General features: G+C 40.4%; 1 protein-coding gene across 4 annotated transcripts in view; it reads left to right on the top strand.

Moving 5' to 3' along the window:
• Positions 1-20,427, top strand: part of MED12 (mediator complex subunit 12) — a 131,981-nt gene extending 111,554 nt beyond the window's left edge. The window contains exons 27-44 of one of the 4 annotated variants that reach the window (XM_088445529.1): positions 2,391-2,570; positions 4,516-4,587; positions 5,018-5,172; positions 5,263-5,424; positions 5,811-5,922; positions 6,114-6,203; positions 14,887-14,996; positions 15,475-15,610; positions 15,707-15,868; positions 17,189-17,566; positions 17,714-17,855; positions 17,979-18,172; positions 18,279-18,356; positions 18,440-18,663; positions 18,735-18,882; positions 18,993-19,166; positions 19,741-19,822; positions 20,039-20,427. In XM_088445529.1, coding sequence (XP_088301655.1) covers positions 2,391-2,570; positions 4,516-4,587; positions 5,018-5,172; positions 5,263-5,424; positions 5,811-5,922; positions 6,114-6,203; positions 14,887-14,996; positions 15,475-15,610; positions 15,707-15,868; positions 17,189-17,566; positions 17,714-17,855; positions 17,979-18,172; positions 18,279-18,356; positions 18,440-18,663; positions 18,735-18,882; positions 18,993-19,166; positions 19,741-19,822; positions 20,039-20,082 — 2,643 coding nt within the window. In that variant the 3' untranslated portion in view covers positions 20,083-20,427. Of the gene's footprint in view, positions 1-2,390; positions 2,571-4,515; positions 4,588-5,017; positions 5,173-5,262; positions 5,425-5,810; positions 5,923-6,113; positions 6,204-14,886; positions 14,997-15,474; positions 15,611-15,706; positions 15,869-17,188; positions 17,567-17,710; positions 17,856-17,978; positions 18,173-18,278; positions 18,357-18,439; positions 18,664-18,734; positions 18,883-18,989; positions 19,167-19,740; positions 19,823-20,038 lie in introns of all 4 variants that reach the window. The other 3 variants (XM_088445528.1, XM_088445527.1, XM_088445526.1) reach the window with 3 other exon arrangements.
• Positions 20,428-25,987: the final 5,560 nt, after the last annotated feature.

The following is a 25,987-nucleotide window of genomic DNA, read 5'->3' as shown; positions in this document are numbered from 1 at the left end:
ATAGATGTGGGTCCCCTAGTTCTCAAATAGGACCTCTGCATTTTGTGGTTGCATCAAGAGGTTGCCATGCCTGCCTCTATCTGACGTCTGGTCTGGTTGAAGAGACCTCATCTGGAAGAATAGGAAGTCTGCCTCCAATACACTTCAGATATATTTACACAGATGCTAGCCCATGCCATTTTATCCATATTCTGATTTTGGAAAACATTTTCATCACTAGGGGACTCCTATTTCCTCCCTGATGACTAATATAAGTCATACCTGTGGCATTGTCTGATTTTAATATATGCTGTTCTTCATTACAGAGAAGATTGAGCTTTTTTCAGAGAATGTTCACATCCTCTCTGGACCACAGACCATGTAACCCCCAAAGGTTCAAGGTCACAGTTGTTAATCCCTGAAGATTTGTGGTATGGTCAGATTTAAAAGGGTCTGCCCTTCAACCTACAAATAAGACATGGAAGACTTGGAGGAGACAGGTTGACCTGGGGATTTGGCGGTAATGGAATCTGGGCCACTTCGAAAAATTTAAGATTGCAAATGGGCTTACTGCACAACCTGGAATATGGGGACCGTCATCCCTATTAACCTCATGAATAGAAAACTCTTGATCTATTTAGTTGTGGAATGGATATACAACAATAAACATGACCAAACGTGAGCTAAAACTTAACACTACGATTACCATATTTTGGTACAGATATAAAAGCGTCTAAAATGTTTTGCCCTGCCAGTACCTATAATTATGTGCACACGGGTTGGGTACGGAATGCCATATCTCGGGATCGTGGCGGTCTGAATCCCGACGCCAGCATCCCATGAGGGGGTTAGGATACTGATACCTGTAGGGTGGTGGTATTGTAATCCTCCCCCTCTCCCTAACTATCCCTCCCCGGTGCCTAAACCTAACCTCTCCCCCTAGTGTCTAAACCTAACCTCCCCTCCATGCACCCTAAACCTAACCCTCCCCTTTGTGCCTCACTCTAACACTCCCTCTAGAGCCTAACCATAACCCTGCTTCCTACCTGCGGGATGTTGGCACCGGGATTCTGACAGGTATTGGGATTTTGGTGCCGGCATTCTGAGCGCCGGAATTTCCACGGTCGATATTATGACCGCATTCCGTTTACACCCAGCACAATATTTCACAAGAATGACACAGAAAAATGCAGTTAATTGGCCATGAAAGATTAGACATGGAGAGGTTTTATTTGTGAGGTAAGCTGCAAGTAGAGGAGCTTCAGCCAAGCACAGAGAAAACGTGGGAGAATTTTCTCACAGCCTGACAGGAGGGGTCCGCTCCCAATACAGTTGGAGCTACCTATCCATTTGACCGTTCCTCAGTTGGCTGTCGTGTCCCCTAGTACACTATGTGGACAAAAGTAATTGGGCACTGACCGCAAATAGATTGAGATTTTACTGACGTCAGTACTTTGTAGGTCCACCACATGCAGTGATTACTGCAGACTGTCCACAAGTTCCTGGACAACAGACGGTATGTTTTGCCATTCACAGTGACCATCTGTGACACTGAGGAAAGTCGAACAGGCATAGAACGTACCCGTCGCTCCAATTCATCCCAGAGGTTCTCAATGGGGTTAAGATTTGGACTTTGAGCTGGCCAGTCCATCCGGGTTACCGAATTTTCTGTATACCAGTCCAGGGTCGCCCTGGAAACATGACAGATGCCATTGTCATCATGATAAAAACATTTGTTGTTTCTGTAGAACTGCAAGTGCATGGGCCTCCCTGCGAAGTGTTCTTGTCGAAACCGCCACATTAGTGGCCATTTGGAACTCGTGTGCAATGGTATCTATTTCGCTTGTGCGGGGATGTCCAATCACTTTTGTCTGCATAGTGTAGTACATACTGTGAGAAGTAGTGTTGCTTGCTCCTTGGCCATTTACTTGAAACTGGAGACTTTGTGAGCATGTGTTGGAATAATTCAAAGCTTTAGGTTTTGAGTTATTCACCTCTAGGTGCCCAGCACTGGAGTGTACTGTATGCACTAATCTCATGGTAGTCCCCCATATTGGAAGAAATATAAATAAAATTTATGACAGATTCACAAGCTTTTTTTCCATTACCCAGCAAAAGTTGGATGAACAGCTTGTGCTAAAAAGCAGTATGCACAATAAAGGCTCGATTCTGTATAAGACTCTTATAGAACAAGTAGGATATGTGCTTTAGTATATAGCAACAAATCAAACATTACTTTTCGGTCTTTGTGACTACGTAAATGTGGTTGTTTGAGTTACTGTACAAAATTGATTTACTGTAAGTGGAAGTGTTTGCATTTTCATTTGTGTATTGTTGGATAAACTATTTTGTGCTTAGCCTTCTGTTTTTTGTCTGTGTTTTTTAAATTATTGCTTCCTCTTTGTCTATAGGAGTGGGTGGGGGAACGATGTGTTCGCTCCCTTTGTGAGGACTCCATTGATCTTCAGGATCCAGTTCTGAGTAGCGCTCAGGCCCAGCGCCTTATGCAATTAATCTGTTACCCTCACAGACTAAGTGACACCGAGCAAGGGGACAACCCTCAGAGGCAACGTATCAAATACATCTTGCAGGTGCGCACTGGCAAGATAAGGGTTTTCTGTGGCTAATTTACCAATGCTGAATAAGGTGGAGAAAGTGTGCGAAAGTAATTTTCTTCTGAGTGAGTTGACCAGAGTTTGCCTGTCAAAGCTTGGGTGACCCCAAGTGTGGTGTTAGCAGTAATGTTCCTGATTTAGCATTACTGCTGTTTAATGCTTCATTGAACATTGGCATATTCATTTATTATTTGTTAAGCAGCAGCCTGCAGCACTTTAAAAAAAAAAATTCAAAAAATTAAATTGTACTGTGGTAATGGGACCTCAGAAACTGCTATTTACAGGGGTGTTTTATAGGTAAAGTGCATTGATGTTTTGCCCCTAGAAATAGGAACCTCTTTGATGTACTCTTACTCATATTTGTATATGAAAGAAGTGTTGTATGTCCTGGTCATGTACATTACCTGCTTGTCTGTTCTGACAACATGTCCAATTCCAAAGTTTCAATTCCTAATTACCCATTCACCCGCATACTACCTTTTCTGCCCCATGCCAAACTTGACAATGTTCTTCATCAGAAAAAAGGAGGGGCTGGGTTGCACATTCTAATATTATACATAATAATGGGTGCTATCATGCTGAGACCTGTAGTTCTACAGCAGAAGAGAAGGGGGTGAGATGCAGGTACACACTATAAGCAATAAGAATTCTAATGATCAAAATATTTATAATAGACTGCAACAATTAACATGGTTTTAAAAGTAAGGTTTCTCAGTACATGTTTGGCCAAAGATGTTTGCCCACCTACCACGTCACTATTAACCTTTGTAAGGCGGGTTCCTAACATCCCTAATACTCGCAATATCTAGTACTTACCTTTTCATATACCCATTAAATGTGTGCACTGCAATGCATAAAATTACCCATACCAATCAAAATCACCTCGGCCAGGTAGGAGGTGTTCCTCATCTGTTGAGCCCATTCCTGGTTTCTTAAGCCCTGGTTCTAAACCTCAGACATGTTAATGAACGTTGTACTGTTGATATCAGGTTATTAATCTTATCAAAGTTTTGTTTAGTGAGGAGAGTACTACCCGCATCAATTAAGATGCGAACAACCCCTCATGATTCAGCTGGATTATATTTCTCCAGAAGTGCTGTTGTCATGGTTTTTTCTTATCCCAGAGTCTGTGGGTCTGCTTCAAATAGCCATTGCTGTAGATAATCCTAAATGATGGATATGATACCCTAGTGACAGTGGAAGCATTTCTGTCAGGTTGTGGTGGCCGTCTAATCCTGTAGCTATGAACTTTTGTCAGTAATTAAATGCTTTCAAGGCCACTTTGGTACCCCCACCGTTCTTGTGTCCTCTAATTACACACATGAGAGAATAGCATTTTTGTACGTATAATTTGGGACCGATGACCTTCCCGACGATTTGTTATCTGGACCCTGACTCTCATAGAAATTGGGCTTTATCTTTGATACAAACTGGTAGCTGATATCATGGCTGGAGGTAGTGACTGCAAAGGAATATTTGTCCTCATTGATGTGGGTCATTTCTCAACAGTTCCAGTATCATTGAAGTAGAGTAAAATAAGTATAGAATTCTAACATATATACTTACTCTTTTAAAAGGACTTTTGCCAACACACTTTAATGCACTCCCATACCAAAGTAAGAACACCGGCTTTCATACAGTTCAGTTCCTTACAATTTTGACTCTCTAATTTATACTAGTCAACAACATTGTCCAATTTGGGCATCATTTGAGAAGTGTTGAAGCAGAAAAGCTAAAAACTTAAAATTAGCGTATTTGTGCAGATAGGTAGGAGTTTTTGTTTTGTGCAGCCATTTGCTTGTCAGTCTCATATGATTTTATTTTATTTTTTTAAATGATTGTACAAACCTTCTACATAGGGGTATATTTGTTTATTTTAATATTTTACTCCATTACTAAGTTATTGTTTTCCACCCGGCAGAGTCTGGATCAATGGACGATGCGTCAGTCGGCACTGGAACTTCAACTGATGATCAAGCAGACCACCAATAATGTAAGAGGATAGAGCTAGGGTGTGAACATGTGTTTGTGGTGCATTTTATAGTAGGTGTGTTCTTTATAAACATCAGAGTTTATAGTAATAAACGTTATGCTGAACATGGCACTCTTTAGGTCTTGGTGTGCTGAGTGAAAGTTATTGCAGTACCTGTATTGGTTTTGAAATGAAAAATAATTTGTGCAAAATAATTTATAGTCCGCTCTGTGTAAAATGCCTTTCATAGTGCCTTATGCATATGGGAAAAATGCAATTCTATGCTGCTTTCACCCAGGAGAGAACACAGCATAGCTTGCTGGATGTCAGTCACTCTTGTCTTCTGTGTCCACATACTATGGTGACCTGTGTTAAAGAAGATTCAGGTGGTGAGGGAAGAGGGTTATTTTTTTTTTTATTTTGTTCTTTAAAAAAACCTTTTCACATACAGGAAATGAACTCCCTTCTGGAAAACATTGCCAAGGCTACAATTGAAGTGTTTCAGCAATCTGCGGAAAATGTTAGTACAGCACCTGCTACCAATGCTCCTAGCAATGCCCCTACTAGCAACACAACCCCCAATGCAAAATCTAAGCCAGTGCTCAGGTACGTGTTGTACCCAGCTCTCGAATATCTAACCTTTGCTTGTTTTGGCCAATTTCAATGACCTGTGATCCCCATCTCCTTTTAAATTAGTGCTCTAGAGCGGTCTGGTGTTTGGCTTGTGGCTCCTTTAATTGCTAAACTCCCAACTTCTGTACAAGGCCATGTGCTTAAGGCAGCTGGAGAGGAGCTGGAGAAGGGGCAGCACCTGGGATCCTCTTCTCGTAAGGAACGAGACCGTCAGAAGCAAAAGAGGTGAGTAGGAAGGAGGAGACAGACTTTTAGGAAATCTTTAATATACTCTGGTAACATTTGGGACTATTTATTATTGTTATTAAATGTTATAGATTATTCAGGATATTTGGAGCGGGCTTTGGTTTTTGTGTACTTGGAATCTCCTTACTTAAGAGAAATGTACACCTCTTTCCAGAGACTAAAGCTTAGTGTGCACCCAGGTTCATTTCTCCCACTGTGATATGTTCATGTGTGTAGTGAGTTTGCAGCGACAACTTAATGTCTGTAAATCTGCACCATCAGTACTCTTAGATTTACAGCAGGAAGGTCGCATTTATATACTAAATGGCTTTTAATGTGACTCTTTCCGCTTTGCTCCTACATGTGTGTTATTTTTCTCTTGGCAGTATGTCTCTTCTCAGTCAGCAGCCATTTTTATCGTTAGTACTAACCTGTCTAAAAGGACAGGATGAGCAGAGAGAGGGGCTCCTGACTTCGCTCTACAGTCAAGTCCAGCAGGTATATGACCCTCTCTTCTTTTCTCTTCTTCTTTTTTTATTTATTTATTTTTTTCAAATATAGCAGTCTCTCTTTTTCCTAGTGATACTGTCTTTATAAACTCATAAAATGTTACCACCATCAGTGTGGTTTGATATATATCTTACAATTCTTAATTTTTTCAGCTTTTTATTATTGCCCCCTTTTTCCAGATTGTTAGTAACTGGCGGGAAGATCAGTATCAAGATGACTGTAAAACGCCTCAGCTGCTGCATGATGTGCTGAAACTCAGGCTTAACTTGGTAAGTACACTGATACTCTAATAGAGTAAAGAGTGTACAGTGCATCCATACGTGGCTGATATCAGGATCATTGGGTATTGTGTCAGTGTATGTGTGTTTTATATATATAATGACATAGGGGGTTGACTAAAAAACGACTTAGCGGGTTGATGACGTGTGTGTGTGTATATATATATATATATGTGCTGTGCAATAATTTAAGAACACAGTAAAATTATATACATATGTATAGGTAATGTGATGATACAAAAAATATATATTTTAATTAAAGTGCAAGTGCTGTGCCTAAATAGTATTAGTAAAGCGATAATGAAAGACAGCAATAATAAATTAATTAGAAATCTTAAAAAATATTTAACAGAGTAAAAACATAAAGGAAGCAATACGCATAGTATATAAAATAGTCAGATGTAAAAAATGACACATAAATAGTATATACAAAAATACAAAAGGAGCTGCTTATCTGATTAAAAAAGGAAAATAGTTCATGTGGCAGGATACACAGGCTCCAACGCGTTTCGTCCACCTTGGACTTCATCAAGGGATCATCTCTTGAGTAATGTGTAATTTTTTACATCTGACTATTTTATATACTATGCATATTGCTTCCTTTGTTTTTACTCTATTAAATATTTTTCAATATTTCTAATTAATTTATTATTGCTGTCTCACATTATCTATTTCACTATTAATATTGATGTTACATCGCTTTACTACTACTATTTAGGCACAGCACTTGCACTTTTATATATATATTTTTTGTATCATCACATTACCTATACATATGTACATAATTTTACTGTGTTCTTTCCTGAGTTAAATTATTGCACGGCACTATATATATATATATCTATATATATATCTATCTCTATCCTTGTTTGATTAAGCGGCACTCTCCTTCTTTATATCCAAGAAACTTTTTACTGCATCAATACATCAACGTTTCGGGGACCATCCCCCGTCATCTGGACACACATAAAAATGACAAAATCAAACAATTTATATTTACAGACAAGTGAGTGTTTCCTGCAGCGTGCCGTCCAGGTCTCCGGCATCCGGCGTCCTACTTCCGGTTTCTAACAATGACGTCACCCCGGAGGTGACGCTTGCCGGATCCACGGACTGGCTTAGCGGATAGGAGTGATAATAACGTGTTTTAAAAGATGTAAGATGTCCTCAAAATCGGGACAACACAATAAAAATATAAATACTTATAAAATGGCCATTTAATGATATGCAATATTCTAAATAAATTAATTTCATTCTATTTAAACTAAATCTTTTAACCTGATATTCCATTATCACCAATATATAACTTTGTTATGGCAAAATCGCCACCTTGTGGTGAAAACCAAAAAATACCGATTACCTGTAATATATAATACATCAATTATTTCTTAAGTCATATAATCATAATCATATAACAAAACAATTAATACAATCATCTCTACTCTATATGATGGTAAATATCTCTCTCTATATGACTACTATTGAAAACTATATAGTATTCTATTAAATTCAGCACATGGAAATGAAAAAAAGAAAATTATAATATTCCCTTTATAGGAATATATACTCAACATTACAAAAAACAATTTAAATTAAGAGCTTAATTTAAACCAAATGGATTCACTGTATTTAGAGTAAATATCCATTTACTCTCTATTTGAAGCAATCTTCTCGCTCTGTCACCACCTCTAATTGTCCATGGGACATGGTCTATCATGCAATACCTTAAGGTGGCCATAAGATGGTTAGCCTGAGCAAAATGTCAGGCCACTGCCTGTTCACTATTGCCCTGTGTCAGAGCAGCCCTTATAGCTGCCCTGTGTCCCCGAAACGTTGATGTATTGATGCAGTAAAAAGTTTTTTGGATGTACAGACTGAGAGTGCCGCTTAATCAAACAAGGATATGTGGAGGGGTTTCATGCCCCAGGGTGAGCACCCCAGCAAGAAAGTTATTTATTTCTCTTGAACAGTGAGTGCCGGTACCTGTTGACACATATATGTGTGTGTGTGTGTGTGTGTATATATATATATATATATATAACGACAGGCTCAATCCACGGCACTCGACCATCTGGGGTGCCCTTGGTATGTGACCACACCATCTACATAAGAAATATCATACAAACTCGGCACTCGCATGCTTTTCAAACTGCAACTCCTTTGAACATAGGGAATGTTGGTTCCAAAATATTGCAATCATTTGTTAAGCTGGCCACCGCTTCATGGTCATTCCCATCTAGCCAGTCCCTACACTGATTCTCAGACAAATGAACTTGATCTACCATCTTGGCCCCAAGCTTGCATACATTTTAAACATGAAACTGGGTCCTGCCTTAAAGAGACAGGACCGCACCCAGGGCTATCAGTTAATAAGCACCTGGAAAAAAAAAATAGTTTGTCTTACATTTGAAAAACAGGGTGCCCTAGCAAGTGTGACCAAGTGTGATCCAAAGCTCGTAGATTGCAAAGTGCAAACTTACCGTGGTAATTGACAAAAGAAAATCTTTTTTTTGCCTATAATAGCTTTATTAGGTATATTCCCATATCATGAAAACCAAACGCATCCCAAGATTCCATGGTCTTAGGAATACAAGTGATATGCAGAGTAGAGACGACGTAACATGGTGTAATCGGTATAAATCAAATTTATTTTGATTACACAAAATGTACACAGAAAAGTACATCTGAACCTCAGAATAGATCTATTCTGGAACAATTCAACAGGTTAGCCTCAATGCATTTCATCCTCCGTTCACTCAATCAACGACTCCTGATAAAGAATATTTAAAAAATATAAATATATACGTGTGTGTGTATGTGTATGTGTATGTGTGTGTATATATATATATATCTATATACACGAAATGGAATGGGCACTCACCAAACGATAAGAAGATGTTTTTAATAACTCACAAGTCACATAATCATGGTCGACGTTTCGGTCATATTCAGACCTTTGTCAGGACAGGAAATCCACCACAAAGAACCACCAGAGAGACCCATACCCCATCTACTCACCTCACCAACTATATAGCCACATCAATAAACTAGGCCACACCCACTAGATTAACCCAGAAGTAGGGAAGAAAAGACCAAATAGGATATCAAATAAAGTACCAGAACTGTCAATCCTGGGTACTTAGCACGAGTGTGCCATCAGTAAATGGCACACTGGCTCAAAAAGCATCAAAAGAGCCCTATAACAAATGTATAATAAGCACAAACGCCACAGCGCCTCAAACCGGAAGTGGAACGTACAGCAACCGGAAGTGGCGCGGTGGACCCAGCTGGTAAATCGCGTGGAACAGCCAATGCTGCCACGTAACATAAAGGCAGTGTACATGGTAAGCTCAACTGGCAGGAGATTCACACCAGGAGCTACGCCGTGATGCCACAGCAGGAGGATGCTGTGCATCCGCCTAGTAGGACGCACCGCAAATGGAAGTAACGCGGCAGACCCAATCAGGTGGTCACGTTGGTCGTTACTAAGCAATGCTAAACTCAAAACAGCCTATGCAGTCACATGGGATAAATACTTGTGGCTAGACAGAATGGTTCAGGAATAGGAGGATACACCCATTGTGTATAAATAACAGTGACATAAAACATATGAACAGGCAAAATAAACGGACATATATAAAGCATGACTAATCAATAGTCCGCTGAACACAAAATAATCACTATTATTAATGCATATAAACAGACAAAAGATTAAAAATATACCCAACACTGATATTAGAAAAAAAAAAAAAAGTCAGGTGTGCCAACACTGCGCTAATTACTGCCAAGATAAAATAAAAATATGGGACCCAGTCTTCAAAAATAGCTGTATTTAATATTATTTATTTTGTATATGCTAGAAATCACCGCCAAAATGTATGCAGCGAGTATTCACCGCAAAAAGATATTATAAGGGTGATACTCATTAAGGCCTTTTGGGGCCACAGTATCCAGTCTAAAAATCCATTTTGGGAAATAGTCACGTCCAAAAACTTTATAGAATATTTATCTAGGTTGGCGGTAAATCGTATAGGGGAGTCTAGAGCATTGAGGACCGAAATCATGTAAAAAAAAAAAAAAAACTCAACGTCCGTCCCTTTCCACGTTAGGAACAGATTGTCGATATATCTCTTATAGCAGACTATTTTAGTACTAAATTGACCCAATATGTGTACACGTTCGTAAAGCTGCATATAAAGATTGGCATACGATGGGGCCAAATTGGGACCCCATCGCCGTGCCAGGCAGCTGAACATAGGACCTGATTCAGACCCGCTTGCTCTGAGCGATTTTCACCCATCTGCGCATGCGTATAATTCGCAGTGCGCAAGCCATTCGTTGTGATCTGATTTTGGTTGCTCGTAAGCCACTATCAGGTCGCTGCTTTGAGTGACAGATATTGGCGTTTGTGGGTGGTAACAGGGGAAGGTGCTTGTAAACGGGGGAGTGGATGTGCGAACGCAGGTGTGTCCGGCCTCCAAAACGCTGTTTAAAGGGAGTGCATAATTAGCAAAGTAGCGTAATTGTACACGTCACCTGCATGTATTTCAGCTAGTGCTTGCGGCGGGTTAAGGCAACCCCAAGGGCTATGAGCAGCTCCGATGGCTCACGATAGTCCCGTTTAATCCTACATTTCCCGGAGATGACGTGTGTTGCAAGTGGCAAGGGGTTGTCTTTAGACACTTGCGAGCGCACTTGGCCTTAGCTCGCTAAAACACAGTGGGCATCCTTACGCGATGCAGTGCGAGCACTTCATTTAAATATCTGGCCCCTTTTTGCAAGCGAGCGACCCCAACTTGCATGTGGGTCTGAATGAGCTCCCTAGTGTTTGCCACAATAGCAGAAGTGGTTAGAACCCAGCACCAACTCAATTAGTTTGCATAAGAAAATCGGAGGCCCAACGTGTGTGCCAGTGCTAAGGGTGGTTCTAACTGCTTCAATGCCTGCTTGATGGGCTATCACAGTATAGAGAGATGATACATCCATGGTGGCTAACCACATTTCGTCAGTAAGATTATTCAATATCAAAATTTTATTAAGAAAATCAGTGGTATCACAAAGAAAGCGTTCCATAGCCATCACATGTGGTTGGAGAAACTCATCAACAAATATCGCTGATGGTTGCAGCACCGAGCCTTTCGCCGACATGATCGGCCGCCCGCGCGGGTCGATTAGGGACTTGTGGATCTTAGGTAATAAGTAAATAATAGGGAACACTGGGTGAGGAACCTTAAGATAAACTGAAATCCCCTCGTCAATCCACATATGTTGTACCACCCTATTCACTACAGAGTCAACTCTACGTTTAATCTCAAGCATCGGATTGTTTGGCAATTTAGCATAGGTATGTACATCACCCAACTGGCAACCTACCTCTCGATCGTATGAGTGCCAGTCCTGCAACACAACAGCTCCGCCTTTATCGGCCTGTCTTATCACCACTGTCTCATCCTGCATAAAATCATGTAAAGCTTGTCTCTGTAATCCATTGAGATTGTCATATCTTTTGATGTCATTATAAGACGACATCTCATTCTCTACTAGCCGTAAATAGGTTTTAATACTGGCATTATTTGATTGAGGGTCCTAAGTACTGGGGTTTCTGAATTTGCCAGATGTAGTCATGTCACTAGAGTTAGAAAAATGCTCCCGCAGATGCAATTTGCGTCCAAATTTATAGTGGTCAACAGACCAGTTAAACTTATTATGAGGCACCGTAGGGACAAAGGAAAGACCTAGTGAGAGAACCTCAGACTCCGCTTTAGATAATGGCCTACAAGAGAGATTATAGATAGATTCTAACTCTTGGTGCGTCCCCTTCCCCGTTTTCTTGTTTTTACCACCGCGCCTACTTGGATATCTGGGGCGTGTCTTGGACTCAGCCCCTGACCTCGGCCTAAAAAAGAGGAGCCACTTGGTGGTCTTTGACTATTGGACTCACTTTCTGAATTAGTTTGGGAAGAAGATGTTTCAACTTGGACGGGGGACCTGAACCTTGTAAATCCCACCTGGCATCTTGGAAAATTCTTACCCCTTAGTCAACGGTAAACGTTATGATTGGTGTAATCAGCGTTGACCGTCGCTAGTTTTTTACGTTTAAACTTAATCAAATCACGCTGGTAGCTATTAAACAGTTCCTGTAGCTTCCCCAACCAACTCTCAGTTGTATTGTTTGTCAGAGAATTAAGATGACTAGTATTAAAGAGTCTAATTTTGTCTCTCACTTTGGACAGTTCCGTCCCCACCTCCTCAATGACCAATAAAATTAAATCACGGGAGCATTTATTCAACACCCCACACCATTTGGTGCAAAAAGACAAATTGTTGCGTCCAATGGTGGGGGTTTTGTTCCTCTAGGGATTCTTTTGTTACGATAATAATCGGAGAGAAACTGACCATGCAAGGTCAAATCAGTTTCTCTTTTCTTCAGTCTTAGTAACTTATGATATAAATCTAAACTTAATTCATCTGGTATTGTTTAAATCATAAGAAGCGCTGGCTTAAACTATATATATAAATATATGCAATTATAAAATATTGTGAAGAATGTAAAATAAGACTAATAAACCATATTTTGTGTAACAAATGGATCTGCAAAACCATTCAAACGATAAACAGAAAAGAAAAACAGAATATGGGGGGAAGGGAATCAAACAAAATTGAACTGAAATAAGTAGAATCAATAAAATAAAATAAAATGGATAAACAGACCACAGTGATGTTTATGCTCTTTAGGGGTTGGATGGGTGCCCGCTGCTGTACTGCAGTGCTGCGGGTTACTGTCCCTACCTTTCCCTGAGACACGGGGTTTAGCTTTCTGCACACGCCTTCAAAGCCGGTGGTAACTTCGGCGCTCAGTGTTGGAGGGACACGTGCACTTAGTCCCGTTCTGGATGCGGTGTTGGCCGCTTGCTCCGGCTTGCTGCTGATCTGCTTTATTCTTCAGTCCCCTTGCTGGCTAGCTGGCCAGAGTGGGGAAATGCCGATGCTGTATTTGTGGTGAAAAAAAGCTCCAACGCGTTTCGTCCACGTGACGGACTTTATCAAGTTCCTTGATAAAGTCTGTCACGTGGACGAAACGCATTTGAGCTTTTTATCACCCCGTGCCTCAGGGAAAGGTAGGGACAGTAACCCGCAGCACTGCAGTACAGCAGCGGGAACCCATCCAACACCTAAAGAGCATAAACATCACTGTGGTCTATTTGTTTATCCATTTTATTTTATTTTTACTTTATTTATATTTTATTTTGTATTTTTATTTTATTGATTCTACTTATTTCAGTTCAATTTTGTTTGATTCCCTTCCCCCCTTATTCTGTTTTTCTTTTCTGTTTTTCGTTTGAATGGTTTTGCAGATCCATTTGATACACAAAATATGGTTTATTAGTGTCTTATTTTACATTATTCACAATATTTTATAATTGCATGCATATATATATATATATATATATATATATATATATATATATATATATGTATATATATATATAGTTTGAGCCAGCGCTTCTTATGATTTAAACCGTTCTTTCTCATTGTAAAATAGAGAATATAGAAGCTGCTATAGGATTCCAGGTGCGCTATTTTTATTACTCTCTTGATTCATCTGGTAGTTTAGCAAACTCTGTGTGGTCAAATAAGTCTTTATCGGCATCATCGTCCGTTAAGAGACAAATGTGTTCTATGCCAATTCCCATGCTGCATTGTCAAGCATCTGTATATTCTCATTGGCCATACTGAGGATATGCTAGATAGATGACAGTGGCCCTACTACACAGAAAGAGACAACACACAAACTCCAAAGATTGCAGGGAAATCTAAGCATATGCATGTAACTATACACGTCTGACGTAAATATACAAACATATACAAAATGACATATCCTCAATGCCTCCAAAGACTGCAGGAAATTCTAAGCGTATGTATGTGTGTATATACACACACGTCTGTCGTTAAATATACAAAATAACATATCCTCAATGCAATAGAAAATTGGCACACCAAAAAGAGCTATTGTTAAATACAAAATTAGTTGTAATCTGAAAAACACAACAAAAAACAAAATTAGTGAAAAACTGCAAAAATGGGAAAAGTCCATCCATATGGGGTCTATGAGCTCCTTGGGTCCATTGTGTCTGGAATACAATTTCAAAACATCAAAAGAGTACCAACAATCGAAGATATGAAAACTAATGTAGTTCCGGGTGCTAGCCTAGGGGTACAAAAAGCTCCATTATCCAATCAATCCAGCAAACTGCACTCACGTTTTCCAAGCAGCGAATTCACTATATATATATATATTTATTAGAAAACATTTTTGTGGCTTATGTAAGGCACTACAATAGCAATGGTGGCCCTAGCTTCAGTTGGTTCATCTTGTGTAATCCCTTCAAGACCATGTGCTATAATGTCTTGCTGTAGTGTTATGTGGCACAATGCTTTAGTTTTTAACAAAAGCTACAGGAGTCCAGACATTTAACTTTACTGCCAGTCTGCAAAATAGTATGTAAGGCAGTAATATACTTCATATCTTCCACCTTTCCTAATATGTCACCTAAAGTTATTTGAGGTATGCAAGTGTATGAAAGCATAGTCTCGTGATATACCAGATATTGGTTACTTTATTTTCCTTTTTAACTGTGTTCTCCCTTTTTTTTTTTCTTTTTGTCATTTTCAGGTGGGTGGAATGTTTGACACCGTTCAGCGCAGCACTCAGCAAACCACAGAGTGGGCAGTACTTCTCCTGGATATAATAAGCAGTGGCACTGTGGACATGCAATCCAATAAGTAAAATATACTGCTGTGAAATCTCCTAAAATTAAAATACTCCTATGCTGAAATATTTTGTCTAGACTATTAATACACTTGCTATTCTGCTTGTTCTGGTCTCTAATGAGGGGATGTAGTCAGCATCCCGGAGTACGGGATGCCGACGGTCTTATTACCGGCGCCAATATCCCGACAGGTTGGGATCCCGGCACCAGTATACCGACCGTCAGCATTCCGAAGGTAAGTATCGGGGTGTTAGGGGGAGGGTAGCGTTAGCTAGCGGGGTTATTCACTATTAGAAAAGTTTTTACCTCAGCATCCTATGAGTGTTGGTATTCAGGCTGTCGGGATGTCGCTGTCCGTATTCTGAACAGCGGGGATATCATACTCAATCCCTAATGAGCCACTTCTAGTTCTCTTGTCTGTAAGTTGAACACACTTCCCACTTATAGTTTTCTTTTCCATATTGAGTTGAAATCTCTTCTTTACTTTGTAGTGAGCTCTTCACCACAGTGTTGGACATGCTGAGTGTGCTGATCAATGGGACATTGGCAGCTGATATGTCCAGTATCTCTCAAGGCAGCATGGAGGAGAACAAGAGAGCATACATGAACTTGGTGAAAAAACTACGGGTAATTTTTAAAAATGCTATTTCTATTCTCTTTGTCCTCTTTCTCACTCTTTCTGTGCTTGTGTCTCTGACTATATATGCTTGTATGTCCTGGCAGAAGGAGTTAGGTGACCGTCAGTCAGAAAGTTTGGAGAAAGTGCGCCAACTACTTCCTTTACCAAAGCAGACACGTGATGTAATAACATGTGAGCCTCAGGGATCGCTTATTGACACCAAAGGAAACAAGATTGCTGGCTTTGACTCTATCTTCAAGAAGGAGGTGAATTAAATCATTGGTTCTATCTGCACTTAATGCCTACGTTTTCACCTTAATATGTTAAGTGTTCATAATTGACACTGATCACAATCATTTTATTACCACTCATATTAGAGCGATTTTGGAGTAGGTTTGTGGTGCTGATTGCAAATAGAACAACGGTTTTGTTACAGATGTGTCCACATCAGTGAGTTTTCAACCTTTGGCCCTCCAGCTGCTGTGGAACTACACATCCCAGCATGCCCTGCCACCGTTTTGATATAACAGCATGCCAAAACTGTGGCATCCTGGGATCTGTAGTTCCACAGCAGCTAGAGGATCAAAGGTTAAAGACCCCTGACATACATCTTACCTCCATGTTCTTCAAGTCACGTTAAACATAACACGTGAACGCTGTGCGACTCGGTAGCTGCAAGCATCTTTTCATGCAATATTTTTTCCTTCAAATGCGTCTTACTCGCAAAGTGATGCGATGGGTGTATCTGCACGCGAAATGCTACATTACAGTATCAGCAGCAAAGATATTGTAACGTAGCATTTCACATGCAGATACACCCGCAATTGCACACAGAACATAGGCATGCTGCATATCATATCTCCAATTTCACTTCAGGAATAAGACGCATATGAAGGTATAACGTTGCACGAAAAGACGCCCTGCGCTACTGAGTCACATCACGGTATGGCGCGACAAGAAGGGCTGTTTAACGCACAAGGAAGATGAATGTGAACACATCTGTAGATTGACTCTAATTTGTGAGATACACGGATGAGAACCAAGAAAAACAATAGACAACTGACTGCTGGTTGGGATCTCTTATATACAGAGGGGGGGAATAGTCGTGAAGGATCACGGAGTGAACACCTAGAATACTCTAGAACAGTGATTCCCAACTTCGGTCCTCAAGGCACACTAACAGACCTGGTTTTGGTGATATCCATGGTTGAGCACAGATGGTTAAATCAAAATAACTGAGGTACTACTGAAGTCACCTGTGCTTAAGTATGGTTATCCTTAAAACATGGACTGTTAGTGTGCCTTGAGGACCGTGGTTGGGGAACCCCTGCTCTAGAATATTCATGTGTCTCACCTAGAATGTTCCTATAGATTCCCATATGCAAATGTTATGGCTAAGTTCCCTATTACTTGAAGTTATCCATTATCTCAATAACAAGCCAATTCAAAAAAAACTTTCATCTTTGAATTCAACAACCCCAAAATACCCTAAACTTATTCATATATTCTTGACAACTAAATAATTTTTTTGTTAGGCTGTGTAATTTAATATGCATTTTCATTTTCTTTATGAACGGTTTATATAGGGACTTCAAGTCTCCATTAAGCAGAAAATTTCCCCATGGGATCTATTTGAAGGTCTGAAACAGTCAGCCCCTCTTTCCTGGGGTTGGTTTGGGACAGTCCGTGTAGACAGACGTGTGTCTCGCTTGGAGGAGCAACAACGATTACTTCTGTACCACACACATCTGAAGCCTAAGCCACGTACTTACTATTTGGAACCTCTATGTCTTCCCCCGGAAGATGAGGAACCACCTACTCCGACAAGCAGTGAGCCAGATAAGAAGCCAACTGAGCCACTCAAGGTGGATAAGAGTGGTGGAGGTTGCACAGGTACTGGTGATGATCGGAAAAAGCAAAGCAAGAAAAATAAGAAGAGTCGGCAGTCGGCAAACAAAGGGGAGGTATGTATTTTTAAAGCACCGTCCCGTAGCATAACAGATATAATTAAATTTTTGTGCAAAGCTTACACCTGAATTTCCATTCAAGGCCAAATATTCTATACGACTTCATAGCACTTCACTAGAATTTACTTTTCTGTTATTCAGCAGGATTATGGACTGGGAGGACGAGCTATGTCTTATCAAATGGGAGTTCCCACTGACCTTCTACACCCACAAGGAACTGGGTCAATGTCTCGGCTGCCTTATGGCGCACCTAGTGTGTACACCCAAAACCAACCACTGCCACCTGGTTAGTATTAAGCATCTGCTATCAGTCAAGCAACATAATGGGAGTTTGCCACTGCTTCTTTCTCCTTCAAGAATTGCCACTGCATTCTGTCTGTCTTCCTGATTGTCATTTTCGTGGATATAGGTGGCCCACGTCTGGAGACATATCGACCAACTCGGATGAGCATGGTGAAGGTGGTTCAGACTCGGCCTCCATATGGCAGTGGTGTACCACCAGGAGTAGGAGGGATGATGGATCCTTACAAACCTATGATGTATAGACAGCAACCTCCTATTCCCCAGGGACAACTACTAAGACAGCATCTCCAGGCCAAGCTGGTGAGTAGATACAGGATGTGGAAGGCCAGTGTAAAGCAATGGCCAGATTATCAAAATGTTTTACCTGTGTTTTAGTTCACTTATTACACCATATTCCTTTCCCCAGCAAGGACAAGGTATGATGGCTCAGCAAGTCCGACCGATGACTCCAACACCTCCATATGGTTCTATGCAACCTTCCCAGGTATACATGGGCACTATGTGCTGCTTCTGTTATTCTTAAATGTGTTCGTCTCACTTACTTTGACACCTCTGCTTTTCACCTAGGGTTATACAACATACACTTCCCATGTACCCATGCAGCAGCATCCACAGCCATCACAGACTGGTACTTTGGTACCACCTGCATACAGTACTCAGTCCTATCCTGGTTCTCTTCCACCTTCCGGTGGTGCCCTTCATGACCCTGTGCGTCCGATGCAGCAAAGGCCAAGTGGCTATGTCCATCAGCAGGCGTCTGGATACAGTCACAATCCCCAAACTGGCCAGAGGTACTTGAAGGAGAAGAATGATGATTAATTCATAGATCTGTGTTTTGTATCTAAAGTTTATGTTCCAACAGATTTCCACACCAACAAATGCCGCAGGCTGGCATGATGGCAGGAATGGGTCACATGACTGCACAAACAGTACCAGGTACAATCCGACCCACTCAATTGTTACCAGAACAGCAACAGCAGCAGTATCTTAGGCAGCAACAAATATTAAGGGTAAGTGGGTATATGCTCTGAGTCTTAAGGGAAGTTATTTACACAGTGTTCATGTGGTAGATGGGTGCTGTGAATTTCTGGTACTTAACAACCCATCCTAATCTCAGCAGCAACAACAGCAGCAGCAGCAGCAACAACAGCAGCAACCTCAGGCGCCTCCACAACCCCAAGCTCCTCCTCAGCCACAGCCACCTCCCCAGCAAGTAGCAGCAGTACAGCAAAACCAGACACAAGGGCAGCCCCCTGGACTTGGCATGCAGACATTGCCTCCACAGCAACATATGGTAAAAATCCAAGTTCTTCATGGATGCTTTGTTTTTTTTGTTTTTTTTTTCATTTTCAAAGTACTTTTAACCCGTATTTATTTTGAGGTGGACAAAGTAAGTTTATGTTCACATTGGCGTATTTTAAATCTCTTCGATCCCCTTTTGACAGATAATTAGAGAAGAGATGGATGCCCACATAGAGATCATTTATCTCCATGGAGAGACTTTAGTACAGTGCTTTCAACAGACTTATCAAAGCAGATGGCTGAACACAAATAGGGGTAATAGGAAATGTTCCATGCCTGTCTCATCATCTGCTTTAGTGTGTCAGTTGTATGTGCAGCACTGTTGTCTCTCTGTTGCGATCAATGCTAGCTAAATGACTCTTCTCTCTCCTCTTCGACTATCCAAAAGATGGAATGGAGAGGAGACGATTTAAGAGAGACTGGTACACAAGCCTTTACATAGCTCACATTCATCTACCATGATAATCCAGATTCACAGATGTTGTTTCCTACATTGATTGCGTGTTTCTGTGTAATTCTTGCATGTAGCTCATGATTTCAGCCTATCACAATATTTTTGCCTTCAGTTTCAGAGACATGGAGTGCAACAAACTCAGCAGCAGCAACAGACCGCAGCTCTTGTACGGCAACTACAGCAGCAATTATCCAGTGAGTATTGTGGTGGGTGAAAGTTCCCTATATATGTCTATACTAGACAACCCTATGCTTTCCCCTGTACTTTACCTGAATAATGTGCAGCATTGAAATCTCTCCAAGCAATATGCATCACTTTTTCGTGTGATTCCCTATACCCCACCTGATTCTCCCTTCCCAGTTCAAAGGCCTACAGGTGCACAGTCACCAATGTTCTCATTCTCTTTCCAGACACACAACCGCAGCAAGCTCCCAATCCATTTGGGCGTTTCTGATTTATGGATGGACTCTATGGGTGGAAGCTCTAGTTTGGCTCCCTTCTATGACATAAGACAAGACTGAGTATTTGAATGAAACAGGAATAGTGTTATAGAAGATCCTGTGAAAAAGCCAAGACAAGATCCAGGTGTCTCGGTACATGAAAGCAGGAACCGTACACCTCGGCGTCTGAAGGGACTAAAATCTAACAGAGGGTGCAAGTGGGAGCCGATGTCACTTGTCTCCCTGCAAAATTTGGAGCAAGGGCTTTTGTGTCTTGTGGACCTTTTACCTTTAAACAAAAAAGAAAAAGTTTTTATTATTTTGATAACCAAATGATTAAATTGTCATTTTCTAACCTATTTATATGGAACCTGATCTCAGGCACTTGTATGGACACAGCTGCAGACAGTTTCTTGGTGTTTTCCCAGTGTAAGAAGCTGCTAAATAGAAATACACGACAGCATTCAGTGTGCAGATATAACTTTCTCCAGCAGGTGGTGTATGTATGTCGCTCGGGTCTTTGAGATGATAGCTGCATTATGGAAGTTCATCACTCTGTGCTCTTTCTTATTGTGTGAGTTCATATGCCACTGGGGTTTTTGTGGAGGTGTCCCTTCTCTACACTAAAATAATAGTAATGCATTCTTACAGATATCTGTGACTATCACACAATTCAGGCATCTCTCCGTACTCCTACAGTAATTGTACTTTTTAAAAAAAATGCTAATTCTGCTACACTGAAGCAGTCTAGAATATGGAAATGGATCCAATTTCAATGTTTCTTCACCAGATGTAATTTTTGATGAACTGCAGCTTAAAGAAGATCACTTGCCAATAAAATGCCATTAGCTACCACTCAAAATATTTATTTTTCTCAAGATTACGTTTGAGAAACCATAAAACCAGAGACTGACATTCATGTTAGTGTTGACCTCAAAGGACAAATTGCACTATCATCATTTGCTAAATCATAGGTTCTCAAACTCTGTCCTAACGACTCCAAACAGTGCATGTTTTCCAGGTCTCCTCATAGAATCACAAGTGAAATAATTAGTTCCACCTGTGTATCTTTTAAACTGTGTTTATGAGTAATGAGTACACCTGTGCACTTGCTGGGTGACCTGGAAAACGTGAACTGTTTGGGGACCTGAGAACAGAGTTTGAGAACTACTGTGCTAGACTAACTCTATCACACACACATGAGTTTAGACCTGTAACGGTTAGTTCATCTATCAATATCTATGTACCCCTACTGTACGAGGTATGTTTATAATATAACGAGACTGTAATTTCACCTAGTAAACAAAGCAGTCAGAACCGGTTCTAACTGCATACGTAGTAACCTTGAACTTGTCTGTACCTGCATGACAAGCAGCAATACTCTATGACGTTTAGTTGATTGTGAGTCGTCATTTAATTTGGTTGTGTTTTCTGTAGAGTGCCGAAACAAATGCTAAGTTTAAAAGTTGGAACAACGTGTCAATTTAAAATTTTTAGTAAGGAATGTTGTGTTGACATTCTGCAGCAACTTGACGCAGATCCAAACCTGTTTCATAAAGTAATCACTTGTGATGAGATCTGGATCTTCAAGTACGATCCTGAAACCAAAAGACAGTCAATGCATTGGAAAACACTGTCATCACCAAGAATGAAAAAAGCTTGTCAAAGCAAGTCAAAATTCAAAGCAATGCCCATTGCATTTTTTGATATCAAGGGTGTAATTTTGCAAGAATGGGTTCCAGAAGGTACAACAGTTAACCAGCATTATTATAAGGAAGTTTTGAAAAAGCTGAAAGAGTCAGAAAGAAACGTCCGCAACTGTGGAAAAATTGTTTCATACTTCACCAGGACAATGCGCCTGATCACAAAGCACTTTCTGTGAAACAGTTTTTGACCGACAATCACATTACTACACTTCAACGTCCTCCATATTCGCCCGATTTAGCACCTTGCGACACTTATCTTTTCCCAAAAGTTAAATCAGTGCTTAAAGGGAAACATTTTGAATCAGTTGATGCTGTAAAGAAGGAAACGGCAGATATGTTGAAACAACAACAGAAATTGATTTCTACAAGACTACAGCGATGTATTAGTGCAAATGGGGAGTATATTGAAGGGGACAAACATTACATTTGTAATACCAATAAATAAAGAGGAGTTATTTACTGTCTCATTATTTAATAGACATACCTCGTATATTAAATATCCCAAAATGTGCTTCCTAAACATGTCACTCCAGGAACCAAACTATTTTAGCTTCTCATCCTATAGCAATGCTGCATTATAACTTTATCTATCTGCAGTAGGTGTCCACAGATATTTTGGGTATCATTTACACTGGAAAAAAAACTTCTTCTCTTCCTCCTTCTATCTCCACTGCATCTCCTTAGTTTGTATTCAATGCCCTGCATAGGAAGTGAGCACAGAGCCTTCTGACCATTTTCTTACACAAATGTTGGATTGTGGCAGATCATTGGCTAATTTGCTGGTGGAACACCTGGATGAAATCCTGTTTTGTAGACCATACTTCCAAATAGTCTCCATTTACTATAGCAGTGATTCCCAACCTCAGTCCTCAAGGCACACTAAACAGTTCTGGTTTTAGTGATATCCATGCTTAAAGGCAGATGGTTAAATCAAAATAACAGATACTAATTAAGTCACCTGTGCTTAAGTATGGCTATCCTTAAAACCTGGGCTGTTAGTTTGCTTTGAGGACCGTAGTTTGGAACCCCTGTACTATACACCTCTACTAAATGTTTCATGGAAGGCCCTTTCTGGGTCAAAACTCGTTTGTGCAGAACTGCTTTTCTGAAATCCCAATTGGAGTTTGACAGACTTCTGACAGCTGTAAGTGGTCTAGGACCTGCGGTAAGTTGAGCTACAAATTTTACTCCTATGTGTCCTCTCAATCATCAATCCAGAATGCTGAATATCCATTTCTGAAAAATGTCTCCCACTCATGGATTACTGCAAGCTTTTGTTTCTATCCAACCATAGTGCCCAAGCTGTACGATACCTTCTGTTCTGTATTTGATCTGAATGCCATCATAACATTTTTCTACTGCAATTATTCTAGTCGTTGACTATGAACAAAGTTGAGTTTGGGGTTTCTTTGGATTTCAAATCTACATATCTTCATGTATTATATTTGAAGATCATCAGCAGTTCATAAGCCTTTACTTCAAAGGCGTGCACTTTTTTTTTTTTTTTAATCAAGTGTATTTATTGTAATTCTTTTTACATATACAAAAAAATGGACACACAAGAGAAACAAAAAGCACACAGTTATTACATTTCTGCATCACAGGAATAGACAGGCAGACAAATGACAACCAAATAGTAAAATAACACAAATTCAAGAGAGGTATCCTCAAGAAGATGATATCCCCCTCATAAACATAAAGTATAAAACTGCAGTCTGGTGGCAGGGACACCCACAAGACAACAATAGAGGATCTAACCATGAGAAGACTTTTAAGTCCAGAGCATATTGTGTACAGCACCAAAAGGACCAGATTCTATCAAATTTCAGAGGACCCTTACGTTTAGTGTACAAAAACCGCTCATGAGACATGGTAGAATGAACCAAATCTATCCATGAGGAAAGGGTGGGGGCTTGTGAGGCCATACAAATTCTATCAATGCACACTAGAGTAAAAATAACTAGGCCCAATCCAAAAATATAATGCCATAGAGCAGACAATGGCATCCTTATCCCAGAATCTGCTACACAGACCAATATACTAGTCAAAAAAAGAGTAGACCATAGGACAAGACCAGAGCAAATGTCAGCATCAGACTAGCCACATTTAAGACTGGGGGTGGAAGCCGTCTTCCCAAGTTTACCCAAACATGCTGCAGTCCAATAAACTCAATGTAGGACATACACCTGAATCTGCTGGAGTCTGGCATATGCCTTGGCTACTTGAGAGCTCAAAGCAAAGCTCCAGTTCTCATGTGACAAGGAACCCAGATCCACCTGCCGCTTTACCTGTAATGTTTGCAAACTCCCGGAGTCAATAGCTGACCTGCGTGACAAGTAGATACAAGAAATATGTTTCTTCAAAGTACATATAGGAAATTATGTTAAACCAGGCTTCCCCCTCCCCACTGTACACCAAATGCATTCTGAGCTGTAAAAACCTATAAAACATAGTCTTGGGAAGGTCAAACTCTGAAAGTTGGGCAAATGAGCAAAAAATGCCTGATTTATAAATGAGACTTAACATGGACACACCATAAAGAACTACCTTCCAAGGAGAGCAATTCCTAAAAAGCATAAGCATATAACAGAGATCCAAAAAGAACAGCACCCAGAAGTTTATGAGCTGCCAATAAAACTATGCATGCCTGCACCAGAATCCACAAGAGAGGACTTCACAAGTAAAACTTGCAGAGGGGTAAAAGTTATACCAGCCTGCCGAATCAATGCCCAATGAGCATACCCACACTCCGGGACAACCACCTACTTGTGAATGTGCTTCAGTTGCACAACCAAGTAATAAAGATGCATATCTGGCACTTTTATGCAGGATCACCCCAGATCCTGCATAAAAGTTTTCAAGGCAATACAGGACATCTAAACCCCCAACATAGGAAGTAATACTCATATAGCTATAGTGGGAATGGGAATGCTGAAGAATATAAAACAATTTGGCTATATAATCTTTTTCACCAAACTTACCCTACCTCTAACAGAGAGGAAGCTTTTGCCAAACATGCTTTATGTTTTAAATAATCAAATTGGGGTTGGACACTAAGTGACATAACTGAATATGTACCAAAAACTTCCACTTTTGCTAGCAGAATCGGAAGCGAAATGCCAGCCAGAACAAAAACTGTAACATATTGTCCCCGCATATGGCAATTTTCTCCACAGAAGCCAACACCATAAAGCCAGAAATTGTGGGAGAGAAGCGAATTGCACAAACCAGTGTCTCTATGGCAAGACCAAATAAGGATGAGGACAACCGGCTACCCTGACATTTACCACAGTCTAATGACAAAGATTCTGTAATGAATCCATTAACTTGGACTCGTGCCATCGCAGAGGAATAGAGAGGCTTCAGCCAACTAACAAAACCACTATCCAAAACCGAGAGAACGTCCCATAAAAATGACTACTTAGCAAAGTCAAACGCCTTGATGATGTCCACGTCGTAATTGAAGATAGAAGTAGAGACGTCTAACATTAGTAATAATGGAATTGGCAAGCATAAAGCTAGTTTGGCCAGGATGGTTTAGTTCCGGTATAACGTTGTTTAGACAAATATCCAGAATCTTAGCTAGGATTTTGACATCAATGGACAGCAAGGAATTATGGTGATAGGAGTCTGGATAAGCAGGATCTTTACCAGGCTTGGGGAAAACCCGTATCAAGGCCTCCGCCATAGAGGGATGCAAAAGGCCAACAGTAGACAGGTCATTAAACGTCGCAAATGTGTCATTAAGTTCAACTGGGAGGCCATCCACTCCAGAATGTAATCGCATCCTCAAGCTCTTCCAAGGAGATTGGGGAGTCCAATAATTTGTTACTGGCAGGTGACCGACGGCAGGGATAATGGGTCCAAATAAGACAATTTCTGTATGTAATGACCATGGGCTGAAAAGAGGAGTCAACGCTTGGACTCCTCTAAAACAAAATAAGTCCTATGTATTATAAGCCATTCAATTCTATCAGGATATTGGCTTAAAAGATGTTTTTATTCCAAATCACAGCTCCTCTGCTCTACTCTACTAATTCTACCTCCCGCTTCCCATGAAAGGCCTTAATCTGTGCCTCCTGAAAACTTAAGGTGCCTTTAGAATTATCAGCAAAGAAACCTTCCCAAGCAACCAAAAATTCAGAAGCTACCCCCATCTGCGCCCATGAAAAAGGATTATGCCTCCAGAAGAAAGCACCTCTGGGAAAACACA

Source organism: Taudactylus pleione, unplaced genomic scaffold, assembly GCF_031769625.1.
Source record: "Taudactylus pleione unplaced genomic scaffold, aTauple2 ptg000381l, whole genome shotgun sequence".
Taxonomy (NCBI): domain Eukaryota; kingdom Metazoa; phylum Chordata; class Amphibia; order Anura; family Myobatrachidae; genus Taudactylus; species Taudactylus pleione.
The sequence above is the reverse complement of the archived record's forward strand: the minus strand, read 5'-3'. Positions and strand labels throughout refer to the sequence as shown.